This window comes from Gouania willdenowi, unplaced genomic scaffold (genome assembly GCF_900634775.1).
Source record: "Gouania willdenowi unplaced genomic scaffold, fGouWil2.1 scaffold_312_arrow_ctg1, whole genome shotgun sequence".
In the NCBI taxonomy this organism is placed as follows: Eukaryota; Metazoa; Chordata; class Actinopteri; order Blenniiformes; family Gobiesocidae; genus Gouania; species Gouania willdenowi.
Genome location: NW_021145073.1, coordinates 176,286 through 198,635, shown reverse-complemented (window position 1 = coordinate 198,635; position 22,350 = coordinate 176,286). Strand labels below are relative to the sequence as shown.

Here is a 22,350-nt window from a genome sequence, read left to right as displayed (position 1 = left end):
ACCACACAGTCCACTTTACGTTCCTCTGGTTCGTCTTCCTCTGTGACTCCTCCCTTTTTCCTTCTCCGTTCCCCTCCAGACCTCAACGTGCAGCCGACCGGCCACCTGAGACATGATGACAACGTCATGAGCGTTATGAATATATATGAATATATTGCTGTGTTAAAAAGATTGCACTTCTTGTCATGTTGACCTTTGACAGCATGTGTAGACAAAGTAAAGCATTATGAGAACGTTACATCATAAAGGACATAAGCCCCGCCCCCTAACAGCTGTTATTTATCGTCCAGTGTCAGAGCAGATTTATGTAAATACAGTCAAAGTACAGCAGAGCAGAAACCAGGGTTGGGGTCAATCATTAATGTAATTGCGTAATTGATAATTTATTACAATTATGGCATAATTATAGTTGTAACTGTAATTTTAAGAATCTGTTGCCGTAATAATCATAATAAAATTGTAGATAAATGACTTTTTATTTGCCATGAAAATTCTATAAAAATTGTCAATAATTTAATGCAAACTGTGGAACCATGTTAGAGTTCTATGTACAGTTCTACACATATGTAATTAATTATTATTAAACACTTTTCAGATCAAGTTTTCACACATTTTAACATTTAAAAAACTATTGAAATTGAGGAGTTTATTAATACCAATATTATAATTGATTATGACGCCTAACAAGTTAACCAATAGATAGGAAATAAATACTGTATTTTACAGCTGATTTAGGACTAATTGTAATTTAACTTTAATAATTAAGAATGTAATTGTAATGGACTTTCAGGGGATACAAAATAATTGTAATTTAATTGTAATTGGGGAAAAATGCTGGTCACTGTAATTGTAATTGATGATGCTTAATTGAAAACATAATTGTAATTGAAATATGTAATTGACCCCAACCCTGGCAGAAACCCTTCCTGTGGGTTCTTCTACCTCTCCTGTCTGGTTGATGATGGGGACGGCGTACTGCAGCTTCACGTCGTAGAACAAACACGCCAGGAAAACATTGGCCACTCCGATCAGGCTGTGGTTCTCCTGCTCATCAAAGAACGGATCAGCACGTTTCAGATATGACCTCATCACCTGCAGAGGAACCACAACACAACATGATCAGTTGGTTCTGACATTATGCTCCAATGATAGCTGAGGTTAGTTTATTATTTTCAGATTATCTACACACAAGATTTGATCGTAGCAAACAATCACGTCAACATTGATAAATACAGAAGTCTACGTAAATATGGTCGATCACACGTCGTGTGCTTGGATCTGAACGTTACGTACCAACGGTTGATAAATGAGGGCCAATGTGGGCGAGCAGAACCAAAACTATGGTCTCAGACTCACCAGATCGTCCTCATCCAGGAGAGTCCAGTCCTGGTACAGATCCCTCATGTCCACCAGCCTGTTCTCCATCTTCTCCAGAGACCAGATTTGCTTCCCTTTGCCTTTACGACGCACCTGAATCGCTGGTTCACTCAGAACCACATCACGCTGAGGACACAAAAAACATAGAGTGATAGAGTTAGTTTTGGTTTAACTGTGTTTTCCTCCACTTTTATTTTGAAATCCAGGAGCTACGTTCAATTTTCTTGCAGCTGAATCCTCTCATCACCAAAACCATAAAAAATATTTTTATGGTTTCCCTTTCCTCAGACCAGGGTTGGGGTCAATTATAATTATAATCCCATAATTACTGATTTATTACGATAATTGTAACTGAAAAAATGTGTTGCTGTTGTAATCATAATTGAGTTCTAAAAATGTTTGTAATTGGCATGAAAATGTAATTAAATGCAAAGCTGGTGAACCATGTTACAGTTCTAAGTCTTACACCTGTCACTTCTCTTCAGCTCATTTTAACATTTAAAAATATATATAAATCTATGTTTATAGTGACAGGAAAAAAGGCTCACATGCCCACATCATAAATATTAATACCAATATAGTCATTGATTAGGAAGGTCATTAATAGATGATAAACTAATTAGATGATTGATAATATTTATTAGTGTATTTTACATCAGAGATGCTAACAGAATGCTAACACAAGAGGAAGGTTACGATTAATAAGGATTATTTATTAAAGGATCAGAATTTGGGATTAATTGAATTTGACTTTCAGGGGGAAAATGATTGTAACTTAAATAAATGAATAGAAATGCTGATCAACGTACTCGTAATTGAGATGTAATTAAACATAAATAAGTGAAGACATAATTGTAATTGAAAAATGTAATTAACCCTAACCCAGCCTCAGACTAGTTTATTTATGAAGCTAACCCCAGTGAAAAAGCTGCTTGATAAAATGATAAAACAAACAAGCTAACCTTCCTGTTAGCATCCAGGTTAGCAGCAGGTATCTGCAGCGTAACCTGATACTCTGTCTTCTTGTTCAGCTTGTCAGCAATGAGGCTAGCATCCTCCGCCCAACGTTTAGCCTTCATGATCTGCTCCTTCAGACGCAGCAGGCTACGTGTCATCATGGCCTCCCTGTGACACACACACACACACACGTTTGTAATGGTGACAACACAATTTGGATTTATGAAAATATGGAGTTTTATGCAAATTGGAGCAACTTTTGATCAGAAACAACAAAGACACCATTTTTCATCATTGCTGATTTTTTCCACTGTGTATTTTCTGGTTTTGTGGCGTTGTTTTGGTACGTAACGTACCTGACCTGTATATCAGTGGATATACAGGTCAGCCTGTAGTTTCACGTAGACTCTTGTTATATAGATCTGTGTTTATTTTGTGACTCACAGCAGAGGAAAAAGGCAGAGTTTGCTGAGTTGTCGACTTTTGCCTCTTTGACCATAATGTCCTGGTGTGTGTGCTGTGAATGTGTGTTAGCTACAGTTTTAGCGTCTATAGTTTCTTAGGATTACAGAGAGGAATAGAATGTGTGAATTCATTCATTCTTTACAACATTTACACCCGTGAGAGTCGTGGAGGCGGAAGCTGCCCCCGCCGGTGGGTCCGTTGGGGTTGAACAGTGTGAGAGCGTCACCTGTCCTCACTCCAGCGCCGCATTCGTTTATGTGAGCTAACGGCTGCTGCTGGGCCGGCTCCGTCTGGGTGGTAGGAGGCTTTTTCTGGGCTGAGTCGCTGGCGAAGCTGCTGTAGCTCCTGCTCGTACATCTGTCTCTGGCGTTCTAAGGCGCAGCGTTTCTCCTCCTCGTGCTGCCTCTCCAGGGTCTGCAGCACTGACTGTAGCGGGTCTGCAGGAGGATAGAGACGCTGTAGATGATGTGGATGAAACATCATACAACAAAAAAATAAGGACATGCAAAAATCTACACATAACCCCCTCACTACATTGTCCATATCTTAAAACGTATAAATCAGATCAAATTAAAGATTTACAGTGTGAATATTGAGTAATGAATGAACGATTGGTAAAGAAATTCAGAATTTCTTTAGACCAAAGTGCCTGGGCCATTTATTGAAATGACAATAAATGACCTCTTGGCAAACCTAAAATCCTCATGTGAGAAAATATAATCCTGCCTGTGCTGCAATGTGAGAAGTAACCTTGATACTGTACCGTTACTGTAACATGTAAAGCTTCTAATCAGTCATTGTAGCCCAGTAAATATGTAGCAATATTAGGCTAAGATGTTCACTTCATGCAGATTAGTACATAGGAGATTTTGATCCATTTTTAATGGGATCCACGCTGGTAAACCAATGGTTCCCACTCAAAATCAAGGAATCCAAGATGGCCACCATCAGTATTGCCAATTTGAATATTTTGTCATAACTTTGGTTCTATTTGACATAAAAACATGATCTCATTGGTGAATTATAGGTTTTTATGGTCAAGGAATTCAACAATATATCCGAAAATACTGTAACTTGTGCTCAGAGCAAGATCCAAGATGGCCGCCATTCCTATTGCGAATTCCAATTTTACCATAACTTTGGTTCTATTAGACAGAGAAACATGTTCTTTGTGGCAAAATGTAGGTTTTTGGGACAAGGATAGTTTAAAATACTGTAACTTTCATCCAGAGCCAGATATAAGATGGCCACCATAACCCTTTACACATGGAAAGGGTGAAATTGGGATTTATTTGCAGCCACAACTGTGTATGACAAAGATGACTTTTAAAAGGTGAATAATTTGATTTAAATCCCCATTAAAACATGAATTAATATCTATTTTCATTTATTTCTCAGGAAGATTATATCATTGCATCAGCCTTAATCTAATGATGTGTTTATTTTGCAGCCGTTGTCAACATGTACAATGATTAAACTCAAACTTTTCATGTAGATATCCGAGTTATGACAAAACATCGAAATTGGTGTAATAATGATGGCGGCCATTTTGGATTTCTTGATTTTGAGTGTGAACGATTGGTTTCCCTGTTTGGATCCCAGTAAAACTCAAAAACACACATGTACACGTTTTGCTTCATCTTCATTGTGCATCAAGCTTCATCTTTTTGACATATCTGCTGGACTATTGAAGTTGTGAGATGTTTAAACATGTTTAGTAAAGTTTTAAAAGAGTAAACTACTGTTGTAACTGTGACACTCACCGTTGGTTCCCATTCCTTTCATCATCACCTCTGCCTGGGCAAACTCGTACCCAAAGCTCAGCTCACTGGACACGTCCACGTCCAGATGTTCTCCGCTCAGACACGTCTTCATGGCGGCCCCACCCCCCTCCTCGTCCTCCCCTGATTGGACCATGTGTCGGGGCAGGTTGATCCTGGGGGTGTGGACAGTGAGGATGAGTAGTAGGGTTGGGGTCAATTATATTTTTCAGTTACAATTACGTTTTCAATTATCCATATTCAAATACAATTCAAATATAATTACAGTGACCAGCATTTTTTCCAATTACAACTAAATTACAGTTAATATTTTCCCCCTGAAAAGTCAATTACAATTTAATTTAATTAATTAATTACAAATACAGTCTGAAATAAATTATTTAGTAAAAGTTCCTTCCTCTTCTGTTAGCATCTCTAATGCTAACGGGTCCTAAATCAGCTGTAAAATACACTAAAAACTAATATCTATCATCTAATTGTTTTCCTATTTATTGATTACCTTGTTAGGCTTCCTAATCAATTAAAATATAGGTTTTAATATTTATGGTGTGGGCGTCTGAGCCTTTTTTGTGTCAGTATACCCCTAGATTTATATTTTTTTAATGTTAAAATCTGGGAAAGCTTTAATATGACACATTTTAATAATTGTTAACTACATATGTGTAGAACTGTACATAGAACTGTAACATGGTTCACCTGTTTTTATAGAATTTTCATGGCAATTACAATTACCAAATCAATTATCTGAACTCAATTATAGTTCAATTACGATTACGGCAGCAACAGATTTTTAAAATTACAATTATAATTACACCATAATTGTAATTAATTATCGATTACGCAATTACAATTATAATTGACCCCAACCCTAGATGCAGTTGAGACACACCTGAAGAAGTGGTTGTTCCCCCACAGGATCCTGTCGCCATGGTGAAGCTGCACTGGACAAGTGACGGAAGTCCCGTTTACACACGTTCTGTAAATGTTAGATATAATCACTGGTTTAGTTTGATTCAACAATAACAGTGAGAACAAAAAAAACAGAAAAGTCACCCATGTTTATCAACCACACAACAGCAGCCAATCAACTCGTAGCTACATGGTATTATTTGGGCGTAAAGAGTACTGATATAATTAATGATAGTCAAAAATATCTTTAAAATGCATGATTTTAGGTGACTGAAATGTTTTTAATGGAAAAAATAATGTATTGCTTAAGACTGTGGAGAGGTCCAGTATTCTACTATTTATCACACATCTCCATGTGTTCTAAGAACCCCAACAACATAGTATTGGAGGTTTATTTTCCCAAACTCACCAGTTTTAACTTCTGAAAAGTCACTTTCAGAGCGCTCCTAAAAACAGGCTGTTTTTAGGGATGCATATGTATGAGTGGGCGTAAACACACACACACTGCTTCAGCGTGTGTGTTTATCACAGCAGCAGTAAATCATTAACAATCTTCCTTCACCTCCTCTAACCACAGTGATATTCCATTTAAGACGATAGTCCATTATTTAGTCCGACCGCTGCGTCACATTGAGTCACACACACGTCAGATCATCCCATAAAGGAAATATAAGGTGATATAACGGCTACTAAAAATGGAACTGATTGTGGGCACTCTTTTGATTATCTATAAACTGAACATTAAGATATTAACTAATATCAACCTGACGTAGCTATGTTTGTTTTAGCTGTGAGGTAGTCTGAGAGGGAGGAGCTCACATTCTTATAGAGTAGGAGGAGCCAGAATTGTCAGGAGGAGGAGTTTCCACGTTGTGACATCACAATGCGAGAAAAATCCAATTGCCCTGTTTGGAGCTGACTTTTTTCAACATGTGGAATAACAAGGAAGGAGGAAACAGAAGTGTTTAACCTTTGACCCTCTGAATGAGGCCACATTCAGTTTTGGATGGTGTAGGACGGATTATACTATGAAATTGGGTCTGAATGGAACAAAGTTCTTGCGCGTCATCATAGATCATGAGCTTTGCTGGAAGCTGCACATAGAATATATTAGAAAAAAATATCTAAAACTATTCTATATGGAACAAAAAAGTATATTAAATAGAGACTTTATTCATCTCTTATATTGCCTAATCTGGCCTATTGCTCAGAAAGCTGGACTAATACATGTAAAACATATATAAAATCATTAATTAAATTACAAAAGAGAGCGTTAAGAATAATATATAAAGCATAATTATGATCACCTACTAACGAACTGTTAGAGATTGTGTTCGCAGTAAGAAATAAAAGCATTCCTTTGGGTATGATTTCACTTTTTAAACAAAGAGAATAAAGTATAATTTAAGAGGGGTTTATATTTCTTAAAGTACATTTAGAACAAATGTTAAAAGAAGATACATTTCTGTTTATGATGTTAAAGCTTAAAATGATCTTGAGGATCGTTTTAAATTAATGAGTTGACTGTTTAAAAATTATTTAAAACTAAATATTTTGCACCCATTGAAACATTAAGTTGATAATCTGATGAAAACGGCTGATATTGATTTGTTTCTATAGTTTTTTATATAATGTTGTTTGGTCACAGGCTGTGATAAGCTGATTCCATTTTTGGTTATTTAAATGAATGTTTATACTTTGTATATGTTTGCAGACAGCCAAGAACAAATAATCAATATCACAGCTCTGAGGTGGTGGCGTACGTACCGAGCGTTGCGGTGCGGTGTGAGCTCCACGCCGTGGTTCTGTGTGATGTTGATGACACAGTGCTCAGCCTGGATGGCCATACCACACAGCTGTATATCCTGGGAATCTGCTGAGCCCACCCGGGTGTGTTCCTGATTCATAACACTGTATTAAAGGTCTGCTCCACTCAAATGGAAACGTCAGAATGTTTTCATCATGTTTGGGCTCAGCACCTTCAGGTAGTAGACCAGCAGCTCATTGAGGGCGGGGTCAGCATTGAGATTAACCAGGAAACACTTGTCATCCACTACTCTGATGCCTGACGACTGCAGGGAAATACCCAGACTCTCCAGCTGCTTCTGACGCTCCTGGAACCAGAAAAAGGTATTATACAGGATGTTATGGTTCAACGTGAGAAACTAAGTAATCTGATTGGTTGGGGAGTATATTGGTGTTACTCAGGGATCCCTGTGATTGGATCAACGCGTCACAACCTCATTTTATTCACTTTTTACCTTAAAATCAATACTTTTATTTCAAGCTGATGAAGACAAAGTGACGAGTGAAGGAGCATAGTTGATAGTAAATTACAATTATGGCATAACTGTATTTAAATTGAAAAAAATGTCTCGCTGTCGTAATTGTAATTGAGTTTAGATAATTGACTTTGAAATTGTAATTTCCATGAAAATTCTATAAAAATTGTCTATTGTAATTTAAGGCAAAAATGTTGAACCATGTTACAGTTCTATGTACAGTTCTACTACACATATGTACTTAATTATTATTATGTTTCATATCAAGCTTTACCACATTTTACATTTAAAAAAATTATATAAATCTGTGGGTAAACTGACAGAAAAAAGCTCAGACGCACACACCAAAGATATTAAAACCTATATTTTCATTGATTATGAAGCCTAACAATGTAATCAATAGATAGAAAATAAATTAGATGATAGATATTAGTTTTTATTGTATTTTACAGCTGATTTAGGACCCGTTAGCATTAGAGATGTTAACAGGAAGCTAACACAATAGGAAGGTTAACTATTATCAGGTTATTTATTTATAATTGTACATACATAATTGTAATTACTTTCTGAGGATAAAAAATAATTGTGATTTAATTGTAATTGAAAAAAAATCCTGGTGACTATAATCGTAATTGAACATTGATAATTGAAGACGCAATTGTAACAGAAAAATGTAAAATGACCGCAACCCTGGTGTGCATGTGTGTGCAAGTGTGTGCATGTGTGTGCATGTGTGTGCGCTACCTGAGCGATAGCCTCAGTTTTGTGTAGCTTGTCCTCCCAGGTCACCGTCATCTCCTGGATCAGTTTCTCCGACTCCTCCAGTCGCTCCTTGAGCTCCGTAGACTTCATGGACTGCAGCGACAGCAGGGGTGTTACCCGCCTCACGCTCAACCAATCACAGCTCACACTCAACCAATCACAGCTCACGCTCAACCAATCACAGCTCACGCTCAACCAATCACAGCTCACGCTCAACCAATCACAGCTCACAGTAATGTGAGAGAAACCTGGAGCACGTTTTAGAGTGAGGTATCAGCTGTCATTTATCAGACCAAACAGACTCATGACTCAGCAAAACCTGCATCTAATGAAACTGCCTCAGGCTTCAAAATAAAAGTTGTCAGACTCAACCGCCTTAGTCCGTAAAACATGACATGGCGTTTTAATTTGAAGGAACCGGAAGTACACACAAAGATGTAAGATTTAAAGTGTTCTTTCCTTTTATTTTTAAGAAAGTTAAGATATACTAACTTATTTTATGCACCTATTGAAGTTGGTTGCAACACGCCAATAGAAGAAGAAATATCCTAACCTTTAAAAATAAAAACAAAATAACAGCTTTCAACTTTACTCTCATATCTGAAGCAGCAAAAAATTGATGACATCATGTTTATTTCCGGTTTCTTCAAAATACATCGTGTTTTACGGCCCAAGGCCGTTAGGTCTGATGACTTTTATTTTGAAGCATGCGGCCGTATCATTTGACGGAGGTTTTGCTGAGTCATGATACCTCACTCTGAGACCTGAGGATGTCCTAACATTAAATACTCCTGACCTCGGCCTCGTTCAGCTGCTCCCTCAGCTTCTCCACCTCCTCTCTCAGCTCTCTGATGATCCTAGCGTTGGGGTCCTCGTTGACCACGGCGTGGTTGACGATGCTCTTGGCCCTGTCTGCGTAGCGTAACGTGGACAGAGTCTCGTCGTAGTTGTCAGCGGCCGGGCTGATGGTGGCCACCATGGCGGTACGGCTGTTTCCTCCCAGACTGTCCTGTAAACCAATCAGCAAACAGAAGGCCATCAGCCAACCAATGACGTGAAGGCAACTCTGAGATGAATTCCAGGATCAGGTCCAGGTTCAATTTCTACGTTTCTAATGTTTTTCACCAACAGGTTTTCCCTGTAGATACTCTGATCTCCCATGATCCAAAGTGGGAAGTTATTTCAAATATCTGAATTTAAAAAAAAGAATAAATTGTGTTTAAAGCAGACAAAAACTAGTCGTGTCAGATAAACTGTTTATTCAATCTGTGAGAGCTGTGCCTTCACTTTAAAGGATCCTCCTGGTTTTACAAGTTTGTCCTAAAATCTTAAATTAAATTAATTAAACTGGGGCTTTAATCCTTTATTCGTCAAGTATATATGTTGTTACACATATGTATTGAAGTTTGTCCTCTGCAATTTAACACATCCCTGGGGAGCAGTCCTCCTCATCTTCTAAATGTCCTTATTAGTAAATCTATGTCTAACAAAACACATTATTAAGAACCATATTCATTTAATTAATCTTTAGAAATAGGACTATTTTACAGTTTTAGAGCCTGTGTTCCTCCATCTTGAAATCATGTGATTGATGATGTCACACGGCCCCACTGTCTGTAAACATCACATTGTTTTCTATTGGAGTGAAACATTCAGCCTGATTTATAGATCATTTAATAGTTTTTTAGATCATTTAGTAGATTTTTAGATCATTTAATAACTTTTTCAGCCATAATAACAACTTGTGCTGCTTTCGGTTGATCTAAAAAAGCAGGATTAGTGAAAGATGTTGATGACAGTTGAAAACATACAAACCCTGAAAGTAGAAGTGGGAGTGTCTGTGAATACTAACTTCAGCCAGCTATCCAGCACACTGTTTAAGGGAGAGTAAAGGTCCCTTAGGAGAGCTCTTCTTCTCTGCTTCATTGTTCACTACCAAACCTCAGAGTAGGAACTGTCGCCCCCTGCGGTCACACATTTTTTTTTCTTTCTATAAACAAGAGGTTTACATTGATATCTTTAACTTTTCCTGGTTTGTTAGAGCAACCAAAAGCAGCACAAGTTGTTGTTTTGAGTGAAAAAGCTGTTAAATGATCTAAAAACTCTCTCCTTATGTTGTTTTTCCCATTCTTCATCTAAATACGAGGCACCTCCAATCCCCTTGGCGACCCACAGTTCTCCTGTTCTTGTCTCGTGACTGTTCTTCCATGTTCTTTTTAGACGGAATGATACTGAAATTTTCTGCAAAGCACTTTGTGGTTTTCACCAGTGAAAGGCGCTCTATAAATAAAGATTACTTACTAATGAGGACATTTAGAAGATTTTAGACCAAAGTGGAGGATACCTTCACAGCTCAGACTGAGCGCTTGTTTTGGCAAACTGTATAAAATAATTTTTTTACTGCTGTAAATTCATTGTTACTTCTGTTTGCTTTTACTCACAACAACGTCTCAGCACTAGAACAGTGAACTTGGGGCTTTGCACAGCTAACAGGCTAACATGCTAACAGTATCAGTGACATTTCCCTCCATGAAACACCTTGAGCAGCCAGGTGAGCACTGAGTCTCTGTAAGGGACAAACTTGCTCCTGTTCCTTCCTGCTCCCTGATCGGCCAAGGCTGAAATCACTAAACCCAGCGTACTAAGAGACCTGCAGGAGGAGAGACAGACATTGTTAATAAAAAATGAAAAAGTTGATTTATTTCAGTACTTCCACTCAAAAAGTGAAACTTCATTTCACACAGACTGACATATTTCAAGTGTTTATTTATTTCAATGTTGATGATTATAACTGACAACAAATAAAAACCCTAAGTAGCTCAGAAAATTAGAATATTATGGATAGGTTTAATATTAAAGACACCTGGTGTACCTGCAAAGGCCTTTAGATGTTCTCCAGTCTAGTTCTGTAGGTCTACACAATCATGGAGAAAACTGCTGACCTGACAGTTTTCCAAAAGACGTCCATTGACACCTTGAACAAGGAGGACCAGACACAAAGGTCATGGCTAAAGAGGCTGGATGTTCACAGAGTCCAAACACATTCATAGAGGTGAAGGGAAGGAAAAGATGTGGTAGAAAAAAGTCTACAAACAATAGTGATAGCCACGCCCCCTGGAGAGGATTGTGAAACTAAACCCATTCAAACATGTGGAGGAGATTCACAAAGAGTGACTGTAGCTGGAGTCAGAGCTTCAAGAACCACCACGTACAGACGTATGTAAGACATGGTTTCAGCTGTAGCATTCCTGGTGTCAAGACACTGAACTAGAGACAGCGTCAGAAGCGTCTCGTCTGGGCTAAAGACAAAAAGGACTGGACTGCTGCTGAGTGGTCCAAAGTGATGTTCTCTGATCAAAGGACATTTAGCATGTTCTTTGGAGATCAAGGTTCCAGAGTCTGGAGGAAGAGAGGAGAGGAACAGAATCCACGTTGCTTTAGGTGGAGTGTAAAGTTTCCACAGTCAGTGATGGTTTGAGGTGCCATGTCATGTGCTGGTGTTGGTCCACTGTGGTTCCTTAGGTCCAAGGTCAACGTAGACGTCTACCAGGAAGTTTTAGAGCACTTCATGCTTCCTGCTGCTGACCAACTTTATGGAGATGCACATTTCATTTTCTAACAGGACCTAACACCTGCACACAGTGCTAAAGCTACCAGTACCTGGTTTAAGGACCATGGTATCCCTGTTCTTGATTGGTCAGCAAACTGGCCTGACCTTCACCCCATAGAACATCTATGAGGTATTGTGAAGAAGAAGATGTGAGACACCAGACCCAACAATGCAGAAGAGCTGAAGGTCACTATCAGAACAACCTGGGCTCTCATAACACCTGAGCAGTACCACAGACTGATCCACTGCATGCCACGCCCATTACTGCAGTAATTCAGACAAAACCAACTAAGTATTGAGTACATGATCATACTTTTCATGTTCATACTTTTCATCTTCACACTTTTCATTTGGCCAACATTTCTATAAATCTGTTTTAAGTAATATTCTAATTTTCTGAGACTGAATTTGGGGTTTTTATTAGTTGTCAGTTATAATCAACATTAAAATAGATAAACATTTGAATTATATCGGTCTGTGTGTAATGAATGTATACAATATACAAATTTCACTTTTTGAATGGAATTACTGAAATAAATCACATTAGCACATTAATTCAAAATGAATCTTTTTTTTCCCGTGCTGACTCACTTATTGATGTTGCTGCCTTCTTTCAGTCGTTCTCCAGCTGCTCCCGTCTTCGCTGCTCGTTCACTTCCTGCCAGGTCCACCAGACACAGTTTACTCACCTTCTCTCCACTCGTCTTTAAGAACACACACAGAACATGGTCACTCAGATCTCCAACCTCCACCAACCATTAACAAAATAAAATAAATATATGGATCTGATCCAGATGACACTTAATGAGGTATTTGAAGAACAAACCCGACATAACAAAATCAAATTTCATAAAAATCTGTCAATTATGAACAGAGATATGAACTGTTGAAATTTCGACCATGAAGAGTAATAAGGATTTTTTGATTTTCCAAACAAATCCAGAATCAGTTTCTTGATCACGATCCCTTCCAAATTTTAATGGAATCTTTCCCAAACTTTCCACAGTCCGGTACCCCTTCAGACCTTTAACCTGAACCCATGCTCCTCCTGGTCCTGCACACCTAAAAAAGCATTGTCAGGTACAATGTTGCCCTACAGTAAAATTTGTACCAGAATTTTATCTATGCTGTTGAGGAATAATATGTAATAAATAATAATCTGTAAGCAGACAAAAAACATCTTATTCCAAATGATTACATTTATTTAATTAATTAGCCTACTATCACTGTCAGTGAGAAACAATCTCTTTTTTTGGGGGTAAAATCAATCTACTAAACATTAATTAATTGAACATATAATAGTCATACAAACTTAATGAGAGGCTGAGGTTAAAAAGATTAACAGGAATGTTTGGATTAATCTGAGAGTAAGAGTTTAAAATTGTTCTACATTTGTTTCCATGTTTGTAAAAGCTGAAAATCTACTTTCACACAAGTAAGTGGTGGCAAAATACTGTAGCTCTAGTCATATTAACACTTTTAAAACCACTAGAGGGCAGCATAACAGAGGGAACAATGCATGGAGGCTCCTGACTGCTGCTGTCACGTACCCCCATAACTATTTGCCTACCCCTGGGGTACCCGTACATTATATATTAGAAGAAGAGTAAATAATCACACATTTCACAGATATTGCTGTAAATCTGGTCAAAAGTAACAAACATATTTACATACATATTTTAAACATGGTTTGTTGCTAAATGTTGCTGTTTTTTTTTTAGCATGTGCAACTTTACAATCAGCGCCAAATAAAATAGTGCTGAGTCGACACTGACTGCTACACATAGAGATGGTCAGTGGGACAAGGTTATGAAGGCATTCAACGCTAAACTGGGGGCCAAATGGCCCCTGGCCCACACTTTACCAACACTGGTTGCAATCATTGTGTGTGTGTGTGTGTGTGTGTGTGTGTGTGTGTGTGTGTGTGTGTGTGTGTGTCTCACCCCAGACTGCAGGTCCATGAGTGTGTGTGTGAGGATGATGTTGAACACAGCGTGTGAACGGCTGCTCTCTTCGTTCATGTTCGTAGTTGCTACTGTACGAGATTTATTTCCCTCTGACATCAGGGACTCAATGTCCTGTTGGAGTAACAAACAAACACACTCACACCTCATATTTATCTCCATAAAAACAAAGAAAAACAATCAATAATGGAACTACAACAGAAGTCATGTGACCTTGTAGCTGGCCACAGCCAATCGGGACAGTCCGTCCACGTAAGGACCCAGAACGTTGTGTTCTCTCACTCTGAGCGCCTGGCGACTCCTGCGGAACAAACAAAAGGTTTTTATTGATTATCAACTAAAACAATACAAGAAACAACTGGAGATTTTTATTTTAAAAAAAACTCACACAGACACAGATACACAGACACACAGACACAGACACACAGACACACAGACACACAGACACAGACACACAGACACACAGACACAAACACAGTCACACAGACACACAGTCACAGATACACAGACACACAGACACAAACACAGACACAGACACACACCTATGATTACAGTGACCAGCATTTTTTCCAAATTACAATAACATTTACAATTATTATTTTTCCCCTTAAGTAAATTACAATTACATTCTTATTTACTAAAGTTCAATTACAATGAATCACAATTACAGAGCTTTTAATAAATAACCCTTATGAAACGTAACCTTCCTCACCCTTTGGGCTCCAGCAGGTCTCGGACCTTCTCGTTGTAGATCTCCATGTAGGAGACCTCCACAGTGAAGCTCTCTCCCTCCCGAGCCTCGTGCTCCGTCCTGCTGAAGAGGGAACTGCACAGACGAGGGATCAGACCAGGCTGCTCCGCTGAACCCATCATGGTGTACGACTTCCCAGAACCTGGACAGACAGACAGACAGACAGACAGACAGACAGACAGACAATGAGTAGCAACAGGAAGAAAGCACGAGACAAGGCATTGGATTCTAAAAGTAGAGTTTGTTTATTGAAAATTATAATTGTAATCATGTAATTGATTAATTTTCATTATTATAATAACTATTTATCATTATGAACTGGAAGTACACATGAAGTAACTTGAAAAGCTGTTCTTTTATTTTATTTTTTAGAAAATAATAGCTTTAAATTTACTCATATCTAAAGCAGCACATATTGATGATGTCATGTGTATTTCTGGTTTCTTCAAAATAAAACGTCATGTCGTGTTTTACGTCCTGAGGCTTTTATTCCGAAGCCGTGTCATCTGATAGCGTTTGATCTGACGGAGGTTTTGCTAAGTCATGATTGGTCGTTACTAACGGCAGTGATCGATCGTTACTAAAGGCAGTGATCGGTCGTTACTAAAGGCAGTGATCGGTCGTTACTAACGGCAGTGATCGGTCGTTACTAACGGCAGTGATTGGTCGTTACTAAAGGCAGTGATTGGTCGGTCGTTACTAAAGCCAGTGATTGGTCGGTCGTTACTAAAGCCAGTGATTGGTCGTTACTAACGGCAGTGATCGGTCGTTACTAACGGCAGTGATCGGTCGTTACTAACGGCAGTGATCGGTCGTTACTAACGGCAGTGATTGGTCGTTACTAAAGGCAGTGACTGGTTGGTTTGTTACCTGTCTGTCCATAAGCAAAGATGCAGGCGTTGTAGCCCATGAAGGCGTTGTGCAGCAGACTCTCCCCCAGGCACTTGAACACAACATCCTGACCTGAACAATCATCACAACACAAACATACTGGGACCTGCTGAGATAACTTTATTATCAAGAGGGTAAAAAAATCACTGACCTGCAAATGTGTCCTTCTGAGATTCATCCATTGACCAGAAACAGTAGTCATAGGCAAACACCTGAGAAGCACAAGCATTTATTTATTTACACAAACAACTATACACAGTAATAATATTCTATATTTTATAGATGGTTCGTGCTAACAGTCCTCACGCAGAAAATAATAAAGTCAAAAGTGTGTTCTCACCTTTGGTTGGTTCCTGCAAACAGGAAACAGAAGAAAATAAATGAGAACATTGAACAAAGAACACAAATATATTCATACTGCTTCACATAATTCTCTAACATATTGTGACATTTTCTATTTGAAATTAAACAGTGTGTCACTCGTTTTTATTTCTTTGTCAACATTATTCCACAAATTAATCCTTAGAACAGACGTCTGACATTTTCTTTTGGTAAAATAAACATAAATAGACTCTTAGGCTGTATTTGCTGGTCTGTAGTGAGACGTATTTTTGAAAACACAGACTGAGGACACGTCTCTGAGTGAGTTCTATCACTGGAATGTAGAGTAACATCTGTTCCTGAACGCAGTCATGTAGAGACATCGTTCCAGCTAAAGAGACGCCACTGGTTTACAGGAATTCTAGAGAAATGCATTTAAAGATGATTCATTGTAATGAAGCCTAAAATTCTGTTAAGGTGATTAATCCACTTCGTGGGAATGCTAAGTGTTAGCATTATTTACAGTAGACAGGTGTAACTGGTGGCCCAGGAGGCTACATGTGGCTAATTTCATGCAAACCCTAAAATAAAGGTACAAAATGACATAAAAATACACAAAACAAAACTTGCAGGAAAATACAGTAAGTCAAGAAAAACACAAAAAATGAACAAAACAACAGTAATACACAAAATGATTCCAAAGAACACCAAACAATGACAAAAATACAGAAAATGACTCAAATAAATTACAGAAAATAACAAAAGTACACAAAAAGACAAGAAAATTACAAACAATGACTCCGCAAACACACAGTACTAACAAACAGGCAAAATGACCACAGAAATACATAAGATCACTCCAAGAAACTTACATTTTACAGGAAAAATACACAAAATGCTTTATAAGAGCAAGACAACAACATACATACACAGAATGAGAGAAAAACACACAAAATTGCTATAAAATCTTTGTTCTTTCCTGTGTTAATGCTCAGATTGGTTATTATTCTAAATGCTGAGTCATGAATGTTGATCATGTGACCCTTTCATCCCACAGCAGAGTCCTGTCCTCTCATTGGCTGAGGAAGACAGGACATTCCTGAGATAAGTGGCAGAGCCTCTGGCTCCATCAGGACACTGGAGGAAGAGGAAGAGGAAGAGGAGGAAGAGGAAGAGGAAGAGGAAGAGGAAGAGGAGGAAGAGGAAGAGGAAGAAGAAGAGGAGGAAGAAGAAGAGGAGGAGGAAGAGGAAGAGGAAGAAGAGGAGGAGGAAGAGGAAGAGGAGGAAGACTACCAGCTCCATATCAGACTCAGGCCTCACTCTGTCACTATCAAACAAACAACACAGAGCTTTACATGTGCTGGGTAAACATGTTGATAGTTACCCATCCATCCATCATCCATCCATCATCCATCCATAGAGACATGGCTTCACTACCTGCTTTGTCTCTGCATGGATAGGTTTGCATGTTCTCCTCCAGCGTTGTGGTTACATTTGTCCCACAGTGTAACACCATGTACTGTATGTAAATCAATATGTGAATAAACTGGTAACGACTCAAGTTCCTCAGGACCTGGACTAGGATCAGTAGGTACGGATTAAAGCAAGGATGGACAAATGTTATCACAGGGGGCGGGGCCACAGACATAAGATCATATCTGATCTGAAGGTCACATGATCAACAGTCATGTCAGTGTTTACAAGAATGTTTCTGTCATTTTGAGCATTTTTGGATTTGTTTTGTATATTTTTGTTGTTTTTTGTACATTTTTGATGCCGTTTTATCTATTTTTCTGTCATTTTGTGTTTTTGTTGTTTTCTGTGTTTTTACTACAGTCATTAAGTTGTATTTTTGTTGTAATTTTGTATATATTTCTGTTCTTTTTTGTGGTCATTTGGTGTCATTTTGTGCGTTTCTTTTGAGGGCCTCATAAAATAAGGCCCCCGGGCTACCTACTGTATTTACCTGTTTACCATTTTAGGATCATAGGATGAACCTTTCCAGTTAATATTGCGTTTTTAGGACATTTGGTTAAATAAATTCACTTTGTTGTGTTCCAGCTGCAGTAAACCTGATTGTGCTGCTCACTAATAACTTCAACAGCTCTGACTACATTCCTGTCTGTAGTAACTTATTAACCCCCCCCCCAGGACCTGTGACACGTTCTGCTGACTCAGCACAAACTACTTCAGCTGCTCCTGAACCTCAACAACAGCACATGTAGATGTTTTAACAAAAACAAGAAAATTAAAGAACCTGGAGGATCCATGTTACACATTTAGTTTATTGTGTGTGTGTGTATGTGTGTGTGTGACATATGGAGCCTGTTAAACCTGTTCACTGTGTGTGAGCCCCAAAGGGAAACACACACACACACACACACACAGTCACTGTTAGAGCATGTTGGAGCAGAAACACACACGCGCACGCACGCGCGCACACGCACACACACAGTTAGAGCATGTTGGCGCAGAAACACACACGAACGCGCGCACACACACACACACGAACGCACACACAGAGCAACAATGAAACATGATCTTCTCATGTCTGAATATTTCTAAAATCAGCCTTAAATTTGTTAAAGCACCACAGTTTAGAGACATTTATTTACATGTTTCTCCTTCCGTTCTTTCACCATCCTGACTCTCACCTCTATGAACCATTACCACAGGTATGTCAGAGCACGTGAACAGGAGGAGCAGACACACCTTTAATAAAGAGAGCAGACGGAGGAGGAGAAACACAAGCAGGACGTGTGCTGGGGAGGCCGGCCCTCATCATTTCACAAAGAACAACAAACACAAGTACTTTAAAACCATCTATTCTAGATTTGACCTTCCTGTAAAATCTAGCTCTCAGTTTGGTGGTTTACAAAGTTTCAAACGTGTCTAGAAGTAGAACACGAGGCAGAGGCTCCTCCCCTTTTGTAGCACCAGGCTCCTCCCCTTTAGAACCAGCTCCTAGCATTAGTACGGGAGGCTGCTACCCTCTCCACCTTTAATGCTAAACTCTAAACCTACTCATCTGCTAAAGCGTATAACGTATAAAAGTGTAAACCAACCACTAGGAACAAAGACCAAAACCTGGAAATTCTTCTTCTTTACGTAGTGTTTTTGGAGTCGTTTTGTGTATTTTTATTGTCATTCTGTGTGTTTTTGTTGTTTTTTTTGTCTATTTTTGTGGTCGTCTTGTGTTTTTTTTCTGTCATTTTGTGTTTTTATTGTCGTCTTGTGCATATTTGGAGTAATTTTGGGTACCTTTATTGATCGTTCTGTGCGTTTTCAATGTTATTTTGTCTATTTTGTTGTCGTTTAGTGTATTTTTGTTGCAGTGATTTTGTTGTGTTTTGGTATATTTTTTTGTGTCTACAAAAGTCTACGGCCCACTTTAGATTAAAGCGGTCCATATTTGGACCCTGAACTAAAATGAGTTTGACACCCTTGGGCTATAGGTGCTAAGAAATAAAAATGTTCAACAGGCTGATGACACTGGGTTTCATTTTAAATGGTGACTCCTCCCCTACTTCCACACAACGGCCAATCAGAAACTGTGTGTGATTATCTCTAAGATATTAACATCTGTTAAATACTGTTAAAGGGTGAAACTAAGGGAACTTACCGAGGGTCTCCTTTGCTTAAGTTGGTGAGGGCTGGATGTAGAACCGTTTGGTTTCCTTCCATCTCCACCACACATTTGGTTTTCAGGTCTTTTTCTGGAAAACACAAATATACATGTTTCACTTAAAGAATCTGTGTAAAAACCAGAGGTGAAAGTAATGGATTACAAGTACTCACGTTACTGTAACTGAGTTGTTTTTATGGGTACTTGTACTTTTTTGAGTATATTTCTCAATCACAAGTTTTGCTTGTACTTAAGTATGTTTTAAAAGTAGCATGACAAGGCAAATGTATTTGTATAAAGCATTTCATACACAAGGCAACTCAGTGTAATTTACATGATCAAAAAGTTCTACAGAAAACATTCAACAGCTTAAAATCAATAAGAAAATTTAAAATCATCAGTAAAATCATTTAAAATCATCAACATGACCATAAATCTCTCTCAATCATACACAGTAGAGAAAAATAGTTCCTTTAACTTTGATTTAAAAATGTTCATGTGATGCTGACTTCAGCTCTGCTGCAGTTTGTTCTACTTCTTTGCAGCATAACAACTAAACACAGCATCACCATGGTTACTGTGAGCTCTGGGCTCCATTATCTGATCTGTGTCCATAGATCTCAGAGACCTGCTGGGTTCATACCTGACTAACATCTCACTGATGTATTCTGGACCAAACCCATTCACACATTTATAACCAGCAGCAGAACTTTACAGTCTCCTCTGAGGCTGACTGGGAGCCAGTGTAATGTGTTCTGACCTCTTTGTTCTGGTTCAGACCTGAGCTGCAGCGTTCTGAACCAGCTGTAGATGTTTGATGAAGACCATTACAATAGTCCAGTCTGCTGGAGATAAAAGCATGGACCAGTTTCTCCTGATCTTTCTGAGTCATTAAACCTTTCACTCTGGAGATGTTCTTTAGGTGGTAGAAGATGTTTTTGTGATAGATTTGATCTGATGCTGAATGTCAGATCTGAGTCAATCAGAACACCAAGGTTTTTGACTTGGTCTTTATCTTCTAAAGATCCAGACTCAGATACTTGCTGACAGCAGTCCTCTTTTCATTGTTACCAAAGACAATCACCTCCATCTTGTCATGGTTTAGTTGAAGGAAGTTTTCACTCATCCATCAGTTTACTTTTTCTAAGCAGTCACACAACACCTCAATGGGACCATAGTCATCTGGGTTCAGTGATAGATATAGTTGTGTGTCATCTGCATAGCTCTGATAATCAACCTTACAGTTGTGTAAAATGTGTCCTAAAGGAAGCATATAAAGGCTAAACAGAAGAGGTCCAAGAACAGATCCCTGAGGAACCCCACAGGACATTGGTAATCTGTCAGATTCAAAGTTTCTATTGCTTAGGATTACTTTACTTAGTACTTTAATTAGTAAAGTAATTCATTACACCCAACCATTACTGAGTAAATATTTGAACAAAGTTCAAGTATAAAATACAGTAATTTTGTGTTTAAATTTGTAATATATACTACTGTATATAATATATATATATATTTTTTTTTTTTTCTAAAATACATTTTTATCAGTCATTTTTATTTATTTATTTATTTATTTTTATGAATTACTAGACATTTCAGGCGACCCCTCATGAGGTTCCGACCCCAAGATTATAAAACACCGAGCTAATGGTTCAGCTAATATTAGCCTAAGCACAGCTTTGAGGCCTGATTCACAAACACTCAGTGAAAGTATTTCCTCCTGTGTCACAGGGGACTCACCTCTCCTGTTCATGGGCCGCACACGGACCGCGACCTTCACATTGGACTCATTGACGCTGTTGTCCTCCATGGTGTCAGCTGATTGGACACAAAGGTCCTGAAAGAACCGTCAGATTAACAAAGCATTAGTTTCCGAGTTACACTTGAACGCAACATTAATGTCACTTCCCACTACAGACACTATTTTATATTTATTACTCCAGGAACATTTAAACACGAGTTAAAATGATGTTTTAGTTGTTATTTCACTGACTTTAATGTATAAGTGAAGGTAAAGTGATGAATAAAGGACTGACCGTGTAGGGAAACAAGTAGTTTGTTGCTCCTCGGACACCTTCAGGAGTTCACGGAGCTACAACCTGTTCACCGTGTACCGTGTATCGATACCGTGGGAACCACCGACGGTCATTCCCACGGCTCCACCACCTACTGCAAGGCCCGGTTCTCTGTCTCAGATAAAGGGATTTAACCTCAGATTTACACACACACACACACACACACTCCTGTTTCCTTCACTGCACACACACACACACACACACCTTGTCAGCAGGTGTTGTGACGAAACTTGATCTATGGCCGAACGCCGACTCTCGGGAGCGCGCACGGATTTACGATAATTAGCTTCCTGCGCTCCCCATGTGACCCAGGGTCAATTACAATTTTAATTAATTACAATTAGAATGTAATTATAATTTTAAAAGTGTAATTGATAATTAATTACAATTATGGTGTAATTATAATTGTAAAAAATCTGTCACCGTCATAATCGTAATTAAGTTCAGATAGTTGACTTTGTAATTGTAATTGTCATGAAAATTCCATAAAAATTGTCAGTTAATACTTTAACGCAAAAGTGGGGAACCAAGTTATAAAGAAATTAAGAATTAAAAATCGACTGTTACATCGACACAAAAA

At 38.4% G+C, this 22,350-nt stretch overlaps 1 protein-coding gene across 1 annotated transcript; it reads right to left on the bottom strand.

The window, feature by feature from the left end:
* Positions 1-19: 19 nt before the first annotated feature.
* On the bottom strand, positions 20-21,994 carry LOC114459431 (kinesin-like protein KIF13B; the record flags this gene model as incomplete). The annotated part of the gene is made up of 22 exons (XM_028441682.1): positions 21,732-21,994; positions 21,436-21,532; positions 19,693-19,786; positions 16,090-16,102; positions 15,901-15,961; positions 15,729-15,821; positions 14,820-15,000; positions 14,321-14,408; positions 14,087-14,221; positions 12,735-12,847; positions 11,072-11,183; positions 9,330-9,542; positions 8,516-8,626; positions 7,469-7,603; positions 7,257-7,387; positions 5,470-5,556; positions 4,563-4,735; positions 3,026-3,236; positions 2,340-2,502; positions 1,357-1,503; positions 943-1,092; positions 20-105 (listed from the first exon to the last, which is right to left on the bottom strand). Coding segments are annotated over exons 2-22 (2,567 nt in total), but the record flags the coding sequence as incomplete, so codon positions are not given.
* Between the last annotated feature and the right edge of the window lie 356 nt (positions 21,995-22,350).